Genomic DNA, 16,001 nt, shown 5'->3' on the forward strand with positions numbered 1-16,001 from the left:
AAAGAAAGAAAAAAAGAAAAAGAAAAAAACAGACAACAAATGCTGTGTAAAGTGCAAACAGCAGCAGGCTGGGGCATGCCTATAGTTCCAGGACACTGGAAGCAGAGGAATGAAGACTGCTGCAAGTTCAAGGCCAACTTGGTCTAAACAAGAGTTTCAGGTTCACAAGAGGGGCATAAAAATACTGTTCTCAAAAAACAAACAAAGAAAAAACAAAAGTAAAACGAACAATTGTTTATGGCTTACTCATTAATAACATTTACATAGATAGAATATGTGTGATTCTGGGGAAAATCAAGTAGTCATGGCAACGCAGGTTATTGAGTCATTAGAGAACCGATGATGATTCAGCTGAAAGGGGCTACTCTGGTCCAGGCACAGCCCCTAAAACTGCAATTCACGAAATAAGTCAGTTACCTGAAACCTTGCGATGTGTCCCTGGAGCTCCATTAAGGATCCTTCATTTACATCTACATCAAGTTCATTTAACATACCTAAGAAATGTAGATAGAATATGTGTAAATGTAGTTTCATGCTAAAATGAAAACACAAACTAGAGAATGCTTCTGGCATTTTCTATTCTTCACATGCATGAGCAGACTCCTGCCATGAAAGTTTTGAGAAACAGAATCTTCCAAAGACTGTTAAGTATGTTAGCAACACTAGCACAAGGGCATTTACACACAAACTAAAATCTAGGTAGGTACTTTCAAAGGTTTAAGTTTTTAAGTTTAAGAAAGGGGCTAGAGAAATGGCTTAATAACAGGTTAAGAGCACTGGGTGCTCTTCCAGAGGACCACGGTTCATATCCCAGCACCCACATGGTGGCTTACAATCACCTATAACTCTAGTCCTGGGAAATCTAACCCCTTTGTCTGGCTTCCTTGGGTACCAGGCATGCAAGGGGTGCACAGATATCCACGAAGGCAAAACATATACAGAAGATAAAACCTAAGATGTTTAAGAAAACCTTTTACTTATAACCACAAAAGCTGAGACTTTCTAAAATCAGAAATCAAGTATTTCATAAGTAATGATGACTCAAGACAAATGAACTTTAACCCTTCTATCTCTAACAAAGAAGAGGAGGAAGAGGAAGAGGAGGAGGAGGAGGAAGAAGAGGAGGCAGAAGATGAGAAGGAGATCCACTAACTTATGCTGTAAGAACTAAGGAGAGAGAGAGAGAGAGAGAGAGAGAGAGAGAGAGAGAGAGAGAGAGAGAGAGAGAGAGAGAGAAGTGCTAAGCTCCAAGGATAAGCACCATGACTAAGTTCACCTTCTCTCACATACCCACAGACGCCGCATGAGGAAAGAGGATATACTCACAGGACCCTTGCAGACCTAATCCTCAAGAACCATACTGAGGAGGTTAAGGCTTGGGAAAACCTGGGGAAGCCCTTACAACACCTGCACTGCACTTTGGGACATAGAGGAGGAAAGAAGGGTGGAATGTTTTAGTCATTCTATGGGGCCTGGACTAATGTGGAAACCCTCACAGTCCACAGGCTGAGAAGACCTCCAAGTCTCCTTGAAAGCAACAAGGGTCCAACTTCTCTGACAGGAACTGCACCCAACCTTTATCAACTCTCCAGCCAGAGGGCTCACAGAGACATCTGCAAGGAGGGAAAGTGTTGGAGACAGTAGACCAGGGTTGCCTCATGGAAATAGAGGTAGTCTAGATAAGGTAACAACAGGATCAGAAGCCACACTGCCTGGGACTCCTTAACCATTCTGTGCTTCAGTTCCCTCACCTGTAAATGTGGACACTAACAGTTAGGCCTCTTAATGCTGGGGGAGGGGCAGCGCCTGGCACATGAACACATTATCATTGACACTGCATGTGCTAAGGAGAAGAAAGTCACTAGGCTGTGCTACCATTTAAGATCAGTGGCAGTCAAGACAACCTTAAACATGAGGGAACCCAGTGAACACACATCTTCCCTTAGAGAAGAGACCTGCAGTGACAATTTAAAATGCCAAAAGATAAACCAGAAGAAAACTCGTGAGGGCCAGGGAGGAAGAGCTGAAGACAGCAGGAATATTACAAAATGACTTGCAGCTGGAGTGGGATTACAAAGAACTTGTTGTCTCAGGTCTCACATCCGGTGCTGACTTTAGAATTTACACAGTATAAAAATTAAACTGAAGGGAAAAAGGTGGAAAAGTTCATCATTTCCTAAGCAAGTTTCTTAATCATGGCATCCTTTTAAGAACTAATATTTCTTTATACTCTTGGGGAATTTCTAGAGTTTTATTTTTTCATCAGTAAGCCTTTAACCTATTAAACTCATGTAAAATTCTTCTGAACCAGCATGTTGGAAGGTGATGTTCTCATCTATCACCTCTACATGCTGCTACCCCAATACATACAATGCAGTGTTTGAAACAGTAGTTACCAAATACAGCTGATGAGATTCTTATGTTTGCTAATATCTCCTTGAACTTTAACTCTCTGACTATACAGTTCATATTAATAAAAACTTATTTAAATAAAGGCAGCTGAATGTCACCAGTACCAATTCCACAAGCTAACTGTAAAGTAATAAAACTCTCACTGTATTGGGCCTGTGTCAGTTCATAAAGAATTAATTGCATTCAACACAATCAACTCACCAGGAAGCGCTGCTTTACTTATGATTCCTGTCAGCAGGGCTAATTCCTGCAAAGAGCCAGCACTAACATCCTGGCAGCGCAGAATCGCTTGGATGGTATCAGAATGTGAAACGAGAAACTGCAGCACCTAATCAGCCAAGAGACAGAGGGAGAAGGAGGAACTTGCATTATACATGTATAATTCATCTTTTTAGTAAACAGCTGCATACAGTGAAGAACAAGAGAGCGGCAGCTTTCTGAACGTGCAGCTCATTCCTCTCAAAGCAGAAGTGTGACCCACGTCAGCACAGAGCTAAACTACTCCAGTCTGCTTATGAGCATAGCAGGGCTGTGCTGAGGTAGGACAGGCACCATGACTAGGAGACTCTGTGAACACACCTATGTTACTTCTTTTACTACTTAAGAAGAATCAAGAGCATTTCACATGAATGGGTATAATGAATCAAGAAGTCCTTCTATGTAAGTCGGACTTGGGTGGCAAAGTTCAATCACATAAAAGTTTTTGTTACAGTCTCTCTCTGGCAGGCTACTAAGGACAAGAGAAATTCTTCCCTCCAAACTTCTGCCTTTGGTGTTCTATGGAACCACCAGGGAGGGCTCCTCAGCACTCTCACACAGGAACATCGTGACTAGACTTGCAGCACCATGAGAGCTAAGGCCAAACAAGCATCGCAGACTGCTAGGACACATCACTCGCTTTATTTTTGTAAAGTATTTCATTAGCATGTATTAAGTATGCATAATAATGGATCTTACGATGACACTGCACACATATGCTGATTTTGTTTCTCAGTACAGGTCCCCATTTATAGTCTATCATCACTAGCTATGAAACCTTTAATGTCTCTTTTGGTATTGTGCTGGGATCAAACCCACGCTAAAGAAAGCACTCTGCTGCTAAGCCCAAATCTCAGCCCAATTCTTTTTTACAGAAACTTCTTCCTCCAGTGACTCTAGCACAGCCAACAGAAAGCTGGTAATAGCAAACCAATTCATAGTGACAGAGTGCTTGAATAGCATTCCTGAGGCACTAAACTCAATTTCCAGCACTAGTGGGTAGAGGAGGTGTAGGAGTATGTGTACCCAAGAGTGGGGTGGGGAGGACCACTTAATCTAGTAAAAAAAGAAAACAACAAAACCTTGTGTTTAAAGATTCAGCTGTCTCTTAGGCTACTGTAGTGTAATAAATAAGGCACTACTTTAGAAACCACAGCTTTGCAGCTCAATGTCATGTAGGAAAAACAGACAAAATGATCAGAAACCAAAATGTCTCAGGACATAGTCCCTAAGGACCACAATGGAATAAAATACTACAGACCCATGATGGAGTGAAAACAAATAATCTTCCATGCTTACAGAAAACATTTTTGATAGAATATTTGCTAAATTATCTCATGCTGTTAAAAAAAAAATCCCCTACAAATATGGTACAGTCTTTCACACTTTCTTCAAGAAAGGTCTTTAATAGCCACACAGCCATGTCGGGCAGACCTTGATCTCTCCTCCTCCTCCTCTAATGAGCTTCTCCTCTTCCTCCTCTACTTCCTCCTCCTCCACCACCACCACTTCCTCCTCCTCTTTCACCACCATCCTCTACCTCCTAAGTACTTGGATGGCAGGAATGTTCAGCCATGCCTAATTTTGGGGTTTTTGTTTTTATTTTTGAGACAGTTATAATACAGAGACTAAGCTTATCCTGTAGCCTCAGGCTCCCTAGTACTTGGAACTACAAGTATGTGCGCCATTATACTAGGCTTAGTGTTTGTATTTTCTATGGGCCTTATGTTGGTTTGAATGAGAATGGTCCCCATAAGCTGGTATACTTGAATACTTAGTCCCCAGTTGGTAGAACTGTTTGGAAAGGATTAAGAGATGTGGCCTTATTAGAGGTGTGTAACTGGCGCTGGGCTTTGAAAATACTCATACCATTTCCAGTGTGCTTTCTCTCTGCCTCCTACAAGATGTGAGCTCTCATCATGAACTCTTTAACTCCCTGAAAATATAAGCCCAATTAAATGCTTTGTTTTTTAAGTTGCCCTGACCTTGGTCATGGTGTGTGTCATAGCAGTAGAAAAGTAACTAAGACAGGCCTACTATAACCTCTCTAAATCCCTGGCTAAAATGCATTAAATGTCAGCTTATTCCTGTAAGAGTCAGAGTAACTGCTAGCTTTTCTACAGGAACAAATTTCAATCCCTTGCTTTCCATTTCAGGATTCTATTATGTAGCTACAATGTTCCACTCACACAGAAGTACAAAGCTAGTCGGGGTTGTCCACAGTGAAGTGCGTGGGCTGTGCTCTATGCTCAGCTTTGCGCTAACAGCAGGCAGCCATGACTTCACTTGAGTTTTCTATCTACAGGGCCTCTGCATCTGTAAATGCGGGTCTGCATTAGTGACTTCTGTACAAAGCACTCCTCTTACCTGCCCTGCTGCCTGCAAGTGCTGGGACATACTGGATGTGAGGATGACCTGGCATAGCTGGAGGGCTGGAAGGAGAATCTGCCGGTATCGGTCCACAGGTGTTGGGATGAATATTGGTGGGTCTCTCATGCCAAACATGCTTGATTTCATTTCAAATAACCGAGAGAAAAGCAACACTGCATTTAAATATGGTCTAAGCAATTCATTACCACTCTAAACTGTAAACACTTATATTTTCATTTTTAGACAAAAGAAAATGGATGTTTTTTGAGAGGAACAGAAGCAGAAGGAAGTAAGAGGCTCTGTACAGACCAACAATTCTACACCAGGATCTCAAAAAAATTTGGCTTGACTCTCACAGTAACTTTCCCGTCTAAAACTTAAAACCAAACAATCCTTTCTCCTCTCATGAGGAAACACGGTTCTGTGTTAAGCCTAAAAAGCTCAGATATCATTTTGGCAATGGAGTTTAAACAATAACTAAGCCCACCTTAAATATTTTTATTGCTAGGAATATACACAGCCTACCTAACAATGCCATCCTGTAGACTGACAGGAAAAATAGTAAGTGCCAGTAGGAAGGCTCTACTGGTAAACTGATTTCTTGCTGTGCAAACCTTACAACCCAGTCTCTGGATTCCACACTGGAAGGAAAGAAGCAACTCCCAAAAGTTGTTCTCTGACCTACGTACACACTGCAGTGCCTGCAAGCTACACACACTCCGAAAAATAAAATTAAACAACAAAACGAAACTAAATGTTCCATATCCAAACTGAATTGACATATCCTGAAAAATTTAAAGCTTGACTCAGGCTAGCCTTGAACTCACATCCTTCTGCCTCAGCCTCCCAACTGCTGGGAGGTGTGCACTACACACCAGCCAACAAGGTTTAACTGTACTATTATATTTTAAAAGACCCCTAATTAAAACGAGCTTCTATGGAACTCATATACAATAGTAAGACTGTCAAGGCAACACTAACAGAATCCTCACCCTTTCCTCATACTGGGCTACTCTTCTGAAACGGAATTAGGCCCCACCCTACTAGGAAACTTCCACTGATTGGTAATGACAGAGGCAGGCAAGACAGCTATACAGCCCATCCACTAGGAAAATAATCTTTGGGATTTTCATTATCCTTAACAATTCTTTGCTAAGAGCTTAAGCAAACTGGTTCATATGGACACTTACCCATGAGAGTCCACTTCTGGGCGCATATCATAGACTTGGCACTGTGCCAGCCTCACAATCACCCCTGATCTTAGGAGTTCTAGTGAACCTTGCTGTAGCTTAGCCACTCTTGTGAGAAATGCCTACAAAGTTACAAGAGGGAAAGTATCAGTGCTGAAACCATGTCCTAGCCCTCATAAGGAAACAAGACACTCTTAGTTCATTCCTTATTAACCACTGTGAGAGGAAATCCTGAGCTAGCTACAAGGACACACAGTACCTCTTTTCTCATAAGATTTTTATGAGAACTCTGGGGGGTGGGGTGCAAAGTGCCTGAAAATTGTACATTATTATGACTGAATTATTCAATTCAAATATAGTTTCTGTCAGCAGGTCAGGTGGGTTTGCTGGGCTCGTCTCTAGTGTGTCTACCACACTGCGTGTATACTAGGTATTTAGTAAATATGTGTGAAGAGTCTAAGACGTCCACTAGTGTGACATTACGCAAGAAATGTAACGTGGAGAGACCGCAGCAGATCTGGAGGGAAGGAATGACAAAGTAACAGTGTTTAGGCACTGCTCCCTTCCCATGAACCCTGGCTGCCATGCGACCTCAGCAGCAGCCGCAGTGAGCAAGCAGGCAGCAGGACCCTACCCTCTAACCTGGGATCGTCACAGGCCACCTTCACACTGAAAGACGCATTGCTAGCACAAAGTAAAGCTTAACTTAAGGGCAGCTTACATAACAGAGATACTCAGGGTGCACCAGTGGCCTAGCAGTCGCACAGCTGCCTTCCAGTGAACATCTGCAGCCCCAGAAGAAGACCTGCTGACCTATAAAGTCCAGCATCCATACAACCTTACCATTTTGGACTCATAGGTATAAAGGGCTTTTAAGAGAGGAGGCTGTGGAGTCAGCAAGCTCTGTAGAGTGCGATCATCTTCCACCAAGCTGTCTACAAGGACCTTCAAATAGCCACTGTTAGAAAGGTACAAGAGCCACTGCTGCTGCTTGTCCACAGAGACAATCCGATCAAGGAGAGCCAGGGCCAGCATCTACAGAAGAAAAGAATCGGAGTTAAAGCCTTAACATGTGGATGGCTACCAAAACCACCAACAGCCACAGCCTTTACTTGGGGCACTTACAACTTCTTCTTACAAGAATGTATAGAATACAATTTCACTGTTTTGGGGGGAGGTTGGAAATTGTATATACCTAGAATCTCAATTTCTTGACATAAAGAAAATCTTCAGTGTCAAGTTTTAATTCTGAAGCAAAACCTACATTTAAAATAATAGCATTTATATTTTATGCAAACCCAGACACCACTTGTTAGAGAGAAAGGAAAATTAATTTTTTGAGAATATACGTGTGGATGCCTGTATGAGGTTATTTATATGCACCATGAAGGTCAGGAAAGGCTGCGGTCCCTGGAAATGGTGTCACAGATGCTGCAAGCTGCCCACTGTCTATGCTGAAAGCTGAACCTAGGTCCACGCCAAGAACAGTAAGCACTCTAAACTGCCGAGCCAACTCTACAGTTCCCATGTGTCCCTTCAACTATTACTTCTAGACAAGTCTTGGAAAAGTATTAAAAATATATATTATATATAATCTAATAGCCATAGTTAAAGCCTTTTTGATCTATATTCTCCCAGGGTTTTGTTCTATGTACAAAAGTACTTTAAAAACTTAAGCACAGTTGTCGGAGGGTAGACTGGGAGGGGGATAACAACTGGACTGTAAAAAGAGATTAAATAATGATGATGATGATGACGACGACAATGACAACGACTTAAGCATAATGAAGAGATTGCTTTCCGGTTTGCATTTATCTTATTTCTTATTTTCCCCTTGGCTGTGACATAATAGAGTGTGAGTACTACAGGGCATACCATGGGGATCTTCCGCCTCACTGTGTGAGCCACAATGCCGTACTAAGGGAAAGTGCAAATCCCCGCCATACAATACCAAACAGGAGAACACTTCCAGCAGAAGAAGAACTGACCACAGATCTACCAGGCAGAATTCCTATTGTAGCATGTTCTCCTTCCTACAAACCTCAAACTTAGCAAAGGTAATTTTAAGGAGAAATTCTAAGTTTAAGTGCCACACAAACAAAACACAGAGTAACAAAACAGAAGCTACAAATCATAGCACATGAGCACACTCAGTATAATACATAACCACATACATTTTAAAAGCTGACTCAGTATATACTTTCATAAATATACAATATTCAGTAGCAGTTCTACACAATGATATTTTACCCTTCCAATCTCATGGCCGTCGCAAGCATCTCGACAGACCACCTCCATGAGCGCAGCGCCGTAACTCTCAATAATAGCCATGTTTTCTCGCTGTAATTTACTAAACACATCTTCAGGGGCAGTCAGCCTTTCCCACATAGTTTTCTTAGCTACAGGGATTAAAACAGAAAAGTCCAGTAAAAACCCATTTAGCAACTAATAATATCTCATATCCAAGACAGAGATCTATTACACAAAAGACCAGATCAGTGAGTCCAGACAATGAACTTTAGGAGCATGTGTCACACATGTACACTAATAACACAATTTCAAAAGTGAAAATTAATCAGGTACTCCAAGAGAAATGATTACTTGTATTTGTCCTGCTTATCAATTTTTCTTATATTTTATTGCCATCTTTGAAACTTTGGCTAAGAAGGAAAAGTTATAATACAGATAGAAATCTCCCTCAAAAAACAAAACAAAGTTTTAATCTTTAGGGTTTTATAATTGAGATATTTATTAAAATTAAAAACTCATTTATAAGGGTAACTTAAATATATAAATAATAGTGAACATAACGTTTCATTAAGAGTCATTCAAACTACAAAATTTTCATAGTCAAATAAAACAAGTTTTTAATTCAAAGCAATTTCATGACTTTCCTCTCTAACACTTGTAGTAATTTCTGAACTATCATGGTGGGGAGGCTCATCATTTTGGTTTTTTTGTTTGTTTGTTTGTGTTTCCTTTTTCATGGCAGGGTTTCTGTGTATGACAGCCTGAATGTCCTGGAATTCACTTTGTAGACAAGTCCAGTCTCCAACTCAGAGAGATCTGCCTGCCTCAGTCTCCAGAGTGCTGAGATTAAAGGCCTGTGCACCAGGCCCAGCACTAAACTACTGCTGTGAACCAGGCATGCCACACACACTTATGATCACACAGCACCAAGTCCTAAGTTTGCCTGGGATAGACAGACATCCAATCTGCATAGAAATAAGCTGTCATCTTGATGACTATTCCAAGTATGTTGTAAGGGGGCAAAAAAAAAGCTTGATTACTCCAAAGACTTCTTTAAACTATTTATTTTTCTTGACTTAAAAATATCTGCACACAGGGGCTGTACATGTACAGATGGCTCAGTGCTTAAGAGCACCGGCTGCCCTTGCAGAGCCCCTGGGTTGATTCCTAGCATCCACATGGCAGCTCACGACAATCTGTAACTCCAGTTCCAAGGGATCTGATGCTTTCTCCTGACCTGAGACATACGCATAAACCCCAGACACATAAAGAAAGTATATAAACGTACACATCGAGGACCCCTGTACATCTACTGTTGGCTGCTGTTATCTTCCAAAGCACATAGCCACCACAGGATGATATGAGAGAAACCACACTCAAAACAAACATTCATAAAAAACAGTACAGTGAAAGCCTATCATTAGGCGAGGCCACTGACAAGTTCTCAACATAGTTTAGTTGGAATTACTAAAAATAAGAGCAAAATAGTTGTAATTGAAATAAAATTAACAATAAAAATTTCATTATAAAGGTAATTTAAACATATGGTTTGGCTAAGAAGGTTCAGATACAATTTAGACAAAAATCTCCCTCAAAATAGAAAATTAGCAAGTTCCACGAGTTTTCCAAATGCTCCATAAATATACCCAATAAAAGCAGTAATTTTGTTTGAAAGTAATTTAATGTTTAGTCCTGCAGAGTAGCATTTCAAACATGTGCCAATCTGCTCAGCTCAGCATTTTAAACATCTTCCTTTTTGATTTATATTTGTTTATGCACATGTATGAGCAGGCAACCATGAGAAACTTGGATCCCCCAGACATGGAATTATGGGTTTGTTACAAGTGAGTGCTGGACTCTGAATTCCCATCCTCTGTAAGAGCAGCAAGTGTTCTTAACTGCTGAGCCATGTCTCTAGCTGTGCCTTCCTTTAAATGAAGAAGTTCTACCTTGAATTTATCTTTACATTAACAACCTTCACATTAATATAAAAATATATATACTACAGATGAGCATTTATACTGGTAAGACCATTTTAGATGGCCATTCTAAAAAAAATTATTAAAGTAAAACTGCATACTGCTTCACATGAGAATTCTACCACAAATCTTCTTAACAAGTATGAGGATTTTTGAAGCACTATTTGTGATAGTGAAGTATTAGAATCTTTAAGCCTATAAATAAAAAAATTGCTTAAGCGTCAGAGCCTTGCTATAGAACAACAGCCGTTTTCTAAGACCCCAGTAGCTAGGTACTGTACAACCCTACAAACAGTACAGTGCAGTTCAACTCTAAAACTAGAGAATCACTGAAGTGTTATTTTCTTACCGTGTTTATGTACTAGTCTCATAACTCTTAAAAACTAAACATGTGTCCTCCACTTTACAGCAATCTAATAGCTATGTCAAAACGTACTAATTGTAGATGTGCTGAGTCAAAAGATGGAGGAGTGACTTAGATTTTTGAAGTTACCATCTTTAAAAAAAGAATAAAGGGGTTGGGGATTTAGCTCAGTGGTAGAGCGCTTGCCTAGCAAGCACAAGGCCCTAGGTTCGGTCCCCAGCTCGAAAAAAAAGGAAAAAGAAAAAAAAAAAAAAAAAGAATAAAAATCAGTCTGACTTTACCAGCTTCTAATGTGTCCGGCTCATCTGGTCTCTGGGCAATCTGTAAGTAATAAAGCAGCGAGCCATACAGGTGAGTCCTTACACGCTGGAAGCCACCACCTGGAGACAGAGACATGCATGCCGTCAAGTGAAGACTTTTCACTCAAAGCCAGAACAAAGTCGTAATGCTTAGAAAATGTAGATGGAAAACCTGTCTTCAAAATGAAGTCCAACAGTTTCTTCAGTATGATATGAAGTGAAGAATCTCCAATAGAAGCAAAGCCCACCGGCTGGCTCTCTGCTGCAGGAGCTGAGGTGAAAGAACTATCAAGCATGAAAGCATAATGGGCCTCTGCAGGTCCTGAGACCAATGGCTGCTTCTGTTCCGTGCGCACAGCCTGGCTTAGGTGAGCAGTCAGGGTGAACACAGCACCGGCAACCACTGGCATTAGCTCCTGTGCGGCTTCATCATCCAGCACCTTAAAGTACAAAGGGGGACAGAGAGACCAGCTTCCACCAGAACTCAGTAAGTCTCATACACATACAGCTTTACAACTACCTTAAGAATATGAGAACTAGGGAGGGGTGCAAGGGGCGGGGGGAGCAGTGGTGGCACATGTCTTTGATCCCATCACTTGGGAGGCAGAGGCAGGAGGATGTCTTTGAGTTGGAGGTCAGAATGAGTTCCAGGACAGCCAGGGATACACACAAAGAAACCCTATGTGGAACCCTATCCTATCCCCCCAAATCGAAGAACTAAGCTGGGTGGTGGTGGTGCACATCTTTATTTTAGCTCTTGGGAGACAAAGACAAGCAGATCACTGTGAGTTCAAGACATATCTGATCTATAGACTGAATTCTAAGACAGTCAAAGCTACACCATGAAAGCCTGTCCCAAAAACAAACAAAACAAAGCAAATGTAAGAACTATTCAAAGAGAAAAATGGTAAACAGGTGTTAATTCTTATCAGAATTCCATGCAGTTTTTGCTTTGAAATATACATTCATGGTATTTCATGAAAGCTTAATTTTTTTGTACTACCAGAATCATATTCAGTAGTTCTAGGTAAGATCTGCCTACGTGTATGTAGGTTTGAATAAACTTGGTTCATGGGAAATGGCACTATCAGGAGGTGTGGCTTTGTTGGAGGAAGTGGACTTTGAGGTCCTATGCTTGGGCTCTGTCCTGTATGTAAGAGCTCCTCCTCCTAGCTGCCCATGAGTCAGTCTCCTTCTGGATGCCTTTGGATCAAGATGTAGAACTCTCAGCTCCTCCAGCACTGTGCCTGCCTGGAATCTGCCATGCTTCCCTCCATAATGGACTGAACTTCTGAACCTGTACGCCAGCCTAAATTAAATGTTGTCCTTATAAGAGTTGCCTTGGTCCAGAGCGCTTGCCTAGCAAGCACAAGGCCCTGGGTTCGGTCCCCAGCTCCGGAAAAAAAAAAAAAAAGAGTTGCCTTGGTCATGGTGTCTCTTCACAGCACTGGAAACCCTAACAAAGACAGTCTATTTTTACAAAGCTTCCTGGATGATTCTGAAACATTCTAGCTCATAGCCCCTCCTGTACATAATAAATCTTTCTCAAGGAAAGTTTTCATATCAGTATTGTAAACTCTATTTTCCTTCTACTCTAAAATGGAAAAAACAATTAGGGTAGCGTATTGCTTAAAGGCAAATGTATATACCTATACCATGCACTCATACATAAGTCGCTAGCAATAAAGTAACGAAGGAAGTAAATCACCTTATCATGCACATCTTGTAAAATGTCACGAATAATCAGCTGCCGATCTTCTGCCTGAATGAGCTCCTGAGGACAAGCTGTCAGGATAATTTCTACCAGCTGCCTCCAGGATTCCAGTGCATGCCGCTTTGCATGAAGACACTGCAGCAACTTGTTTCTTCCTACGACATACTGAAGAATAGTGCTGATTTCCTAAAGACATAAATATTGAAACGGGTTAACATTCAGGGAAATAATACATTTTAAACAATTTCCTGTTGTTAACACTTCTAGTTATTCAGAAACCACTTAAATTATGCTTATTAATTGTATTGTATAACTTTAAAAAATTGAAATATTAAAAAATATAAAACCACAAAACATTCCATGAAAGTTTTAATATGTGTGTGTGTGTGTGTGTGTGTGTGTGTGTGTGTGTGTTTGTGTGTGTGTGTAGTTCCGTCACTCACATGTGTGAATGCCCTCACATGGATGTATGCCCCAGGAATGCATAGGGATCAACAAACAGCTTCCGTGAGTCACTTCCTTTCTCCCACTCTGTGGGTTCTGAAGATCAAACTCAAGCCATCCAGCTTGGCAGCAAGTGCCTTTACTTACTGAGTCATTTCACCAGCCCTCTCTGAAAGCTTAATGTTTAAGCCACGTACTAATTACATACGCATTTACAGCTTTTTAAGCAAACAAATTAAGTAGTACAACAAACAAACAGCTGAAGGTGTCAAGCTAACACAGAGCTTACCTCCATCAGCAGCGGCCTCTGGCCTATTGCTGCCATACCCTGAAGAGCATTGACTTCGGCTACGAGAACCCTATGAAGAAGCTAAATAATTAGTGAAAAAGAGAAAAACAGTATCAGATGGTGGGTGAATAACACATAGCAATTACCATAGCCCACCCTAACTGGAAAAGGTCCAGGTATCTCTGCACACAATGTATCATTAACTGCATAGTCCAATTTGCACACAAAAACATTAGCCATCCGGCTCCTTCCAGAAAGTAGTACCTCAGAACTGGGGCAGTATTGTAGTGCTGGGGGCCTCAATACCCTCCTCATTCTGCTGAGGCTGCTATCATTCATTTGGTAGAGAACTAAGCAGTGAAAACTACTCTGTAGTCCTAGCTATGGGAAACCCCTAGAGAAAGACTGATGGCAAAGCTTGCAAGGAAGCGCATTTATTCAGTTTGACTTCCCCACTGTAGACACAACAGCCCAGAAACTAACAGCAGAAACCAGCAACTATATACACGTATGTACGGTTACATTTTTCTGACAGCTCGGTGTCTGAACCAGTTACTGCAGGCTCTGGAGAGCAGCCCTCACCTTGACATTGCAGACCGTCTGCCCCTGTAAATTCTTGTGCTCACAATTGGCAATGACTTGCTCAATCTGGGCACGGTCAAAAAAATCCAGCTGCAAAGGCTCAGGAATCTCCTGACTGAAGTCAATCGAATCAAGAATACTTAGAATTTTTCGACGCACTAGAAACAAGAAGTAAATAAACTGTACTTGAGGCACTGAAGAGAAGAACAAACCAGACTTAGCTCATTAGCATGCTATGCTCTGAAACCAACAACCCTGCTGAAATCCCAATCTCACTTGTTTCTGACATGGCCACTCACTAAGATAACTTCTCCTCTGCTCTGTAAACCTTCGCAATTGACAACGAACAATCCTTTACATATCTCGTCTATGTAGGTCCAAACCTAGAGACACCAGTAAATTATCCTGCAGTTTTAAGCTGCATAATATGTCTACAATGTACTACAATTCCAAGGGCCTCACCTTTTGTGGCAGTGTCAAAATGAAGGAACCCAGAGACAGATCTATTTTCATCTTCCATTCCTCCTTCACCATCTGTTGGAGCACCAATAGCAATAGATCAGAAAAGGAAAAGTACACTTTAAAATTACATTTACTTGAAGATGGCAAACATAATATATTTTATTTCTGTGTCAAAGAGCCTTTTGTAAATAGATAAAGATGCAAAATTACAAGGACTTACTAGCAATGTTCATCTACCTTTTCCCATCACAATTTTACCTACTCAAAACTCTAAAGAGAATAATCAGAATTTCACAACTAGCAAGACCCCATCATATTAAGGAGATGATTAAAAAGAAGCTTATGTTTAATTTGCATGTGTAATATCCAGTGAAATAGCTTGGGTCATGATGATTCAGTATAACAAATTTCACTATTTTGTATTGCAAATTCGTTAAAAAGATAATATACTGGAGCTGGGAAGAAGCAGTTTCATCTAAAGTCGCAGCTACGCTAAGACGAGCCTCCTCAGTGCTCACCAGAGTACGGCTTCACCGGCAGGTCATCCAGTAAGAGATGCAGAAGCCTCTGTGTGTGTGAGCGCTGGCGATTCAGAGACGTCACTCTAAGCTCTATTGAGGCAGTCTTCATAAGCCATGACATTTGATTCAGCATAGAGATTTCATACTCTAGAATTTAAACAAATAAATTTCATCTCCCATAGTTCTAACACAAGATCAGAAAATTCCATAAATTTCAGATACTTCCTCATGAAACAAAGTCAGTAATTGCTGAATCATAGTATCATAACCAGAACATAAAATATGAAAGAAAAAGAGGATACAAAAAAGAAGTTATTTTATGTGTATGGAAAATTGAGAGAACAATAAAATTTTCATTTATGCCAGATGGGGTACATGCCTTTAAACCCAAGCACTCAGGAGACAAAGGATCTCTGTGAATTCCAGGCTAGCCTGATATACACAAGTTCCAGGCTGGTCAGGAATACATAGTGAGACATTGTCTCCAAAAAATAAAAAGAAAAGAAAAAGAAAGTTCATTACCAGAGTAATTTCTCAAGTCTGCCGCAATTTAACATCAGTGTCACTTTGTATTGTTTTGAAAAGTAATTCAAATATATAACAATTCGTTAAAAAAAAACAATTTTTACTCCAAAAAATACATACTTAAACCCATATTACATAATTTTATGATATGTGATAAGACAGCTGGTAGAGCGCTTGCCTTGACAGATAATTAAGGCAATGAATCACATACTTAAAACAAGTTTAAGGGGATTGAGAGATGGCTCCATGGTTAAGGGAACGTCCCACTCTTGCAGCAGATCCTGGTTTGGTTCCCAGGACCACACGACAGCTCACAACTGCCCTACAATGAAATTTCATGGG

At 40.7% G+C, this 16,001-nt stretch overlaps 1 protein-coding gene across 2 annotated transcripts in view; it reads right to left on the reverse strand.

Moving 5' to 3' along the window:
- Positions 1-16,001, reverse strand: part of Nup205 (nucleoporin 205) — a 65,774-nt gene that overhangs the window by 8,883 nt on the left and 40,890 nt on the right. For both annotated transcript variants that reach the window (XM_032906762.1, XM_032906761.1), the window contains exons 24-36: positions 15,132-15,281; positions 14,614-14,685; positions 14,152-14,309; positions 13,570-13,650; positions 12,831-13,022; positions 11,295-11,562; positions 11,105-11,203; positions 8,481-8,629; positions 7,074-7,265; positions 6,231-6,352; positions 5,038-5,176; positions 2,614-2,740; positions 418-494 (exon numbers count right to left, since the gene is read on the reverse strand). In XM_032906762.1, coding sequence (XP_032762653.1) covers positions 418-494; positions 2,614-2,740; positions 5,038-5,176; positions 6,231-6,352; positions 7,074-7,265; positions 8,481-8,629; positions 11,105-11,203; positions 11,295-11,562; positions 12,831-13,022; positions 13,570-13,650; positions 14,152-14,309; positions 14,614-14,685; positions 15,132-15,281 — 1,826 coding nt within the window. The remainder of the gene's footprint in view (positions 1-417; positions 495-2,613; positions 2,741-5,037; positions 5,177-6,230; positions 6,353-7,073; positions 7,266-8,480; positions 8,630-11,104; positions 11,204-11,294; positions 11,563-12,830; positions 13,023-13,569; positions 13,651-14,151; positions 14,310-14,613; positions 14,686-15,131; positions 15,282-16,001) is intronic.

The sequence above is a fragment of the Rattus rattus genome, chromosome 6 (genome assembly GCF_011064425.1).
Source record: "Rattus rattus isolate New Zealand chromosome 6, Rrattus_CSIRO_v1, whole genome shotgun sequence".
Classification (NCBI taxonomy): domain Eukaryota; kingdom Metazoa; phylum Chordata; class Mammalia; order Rodentia; family Muridae; genus Rattus; species Rattus rattus.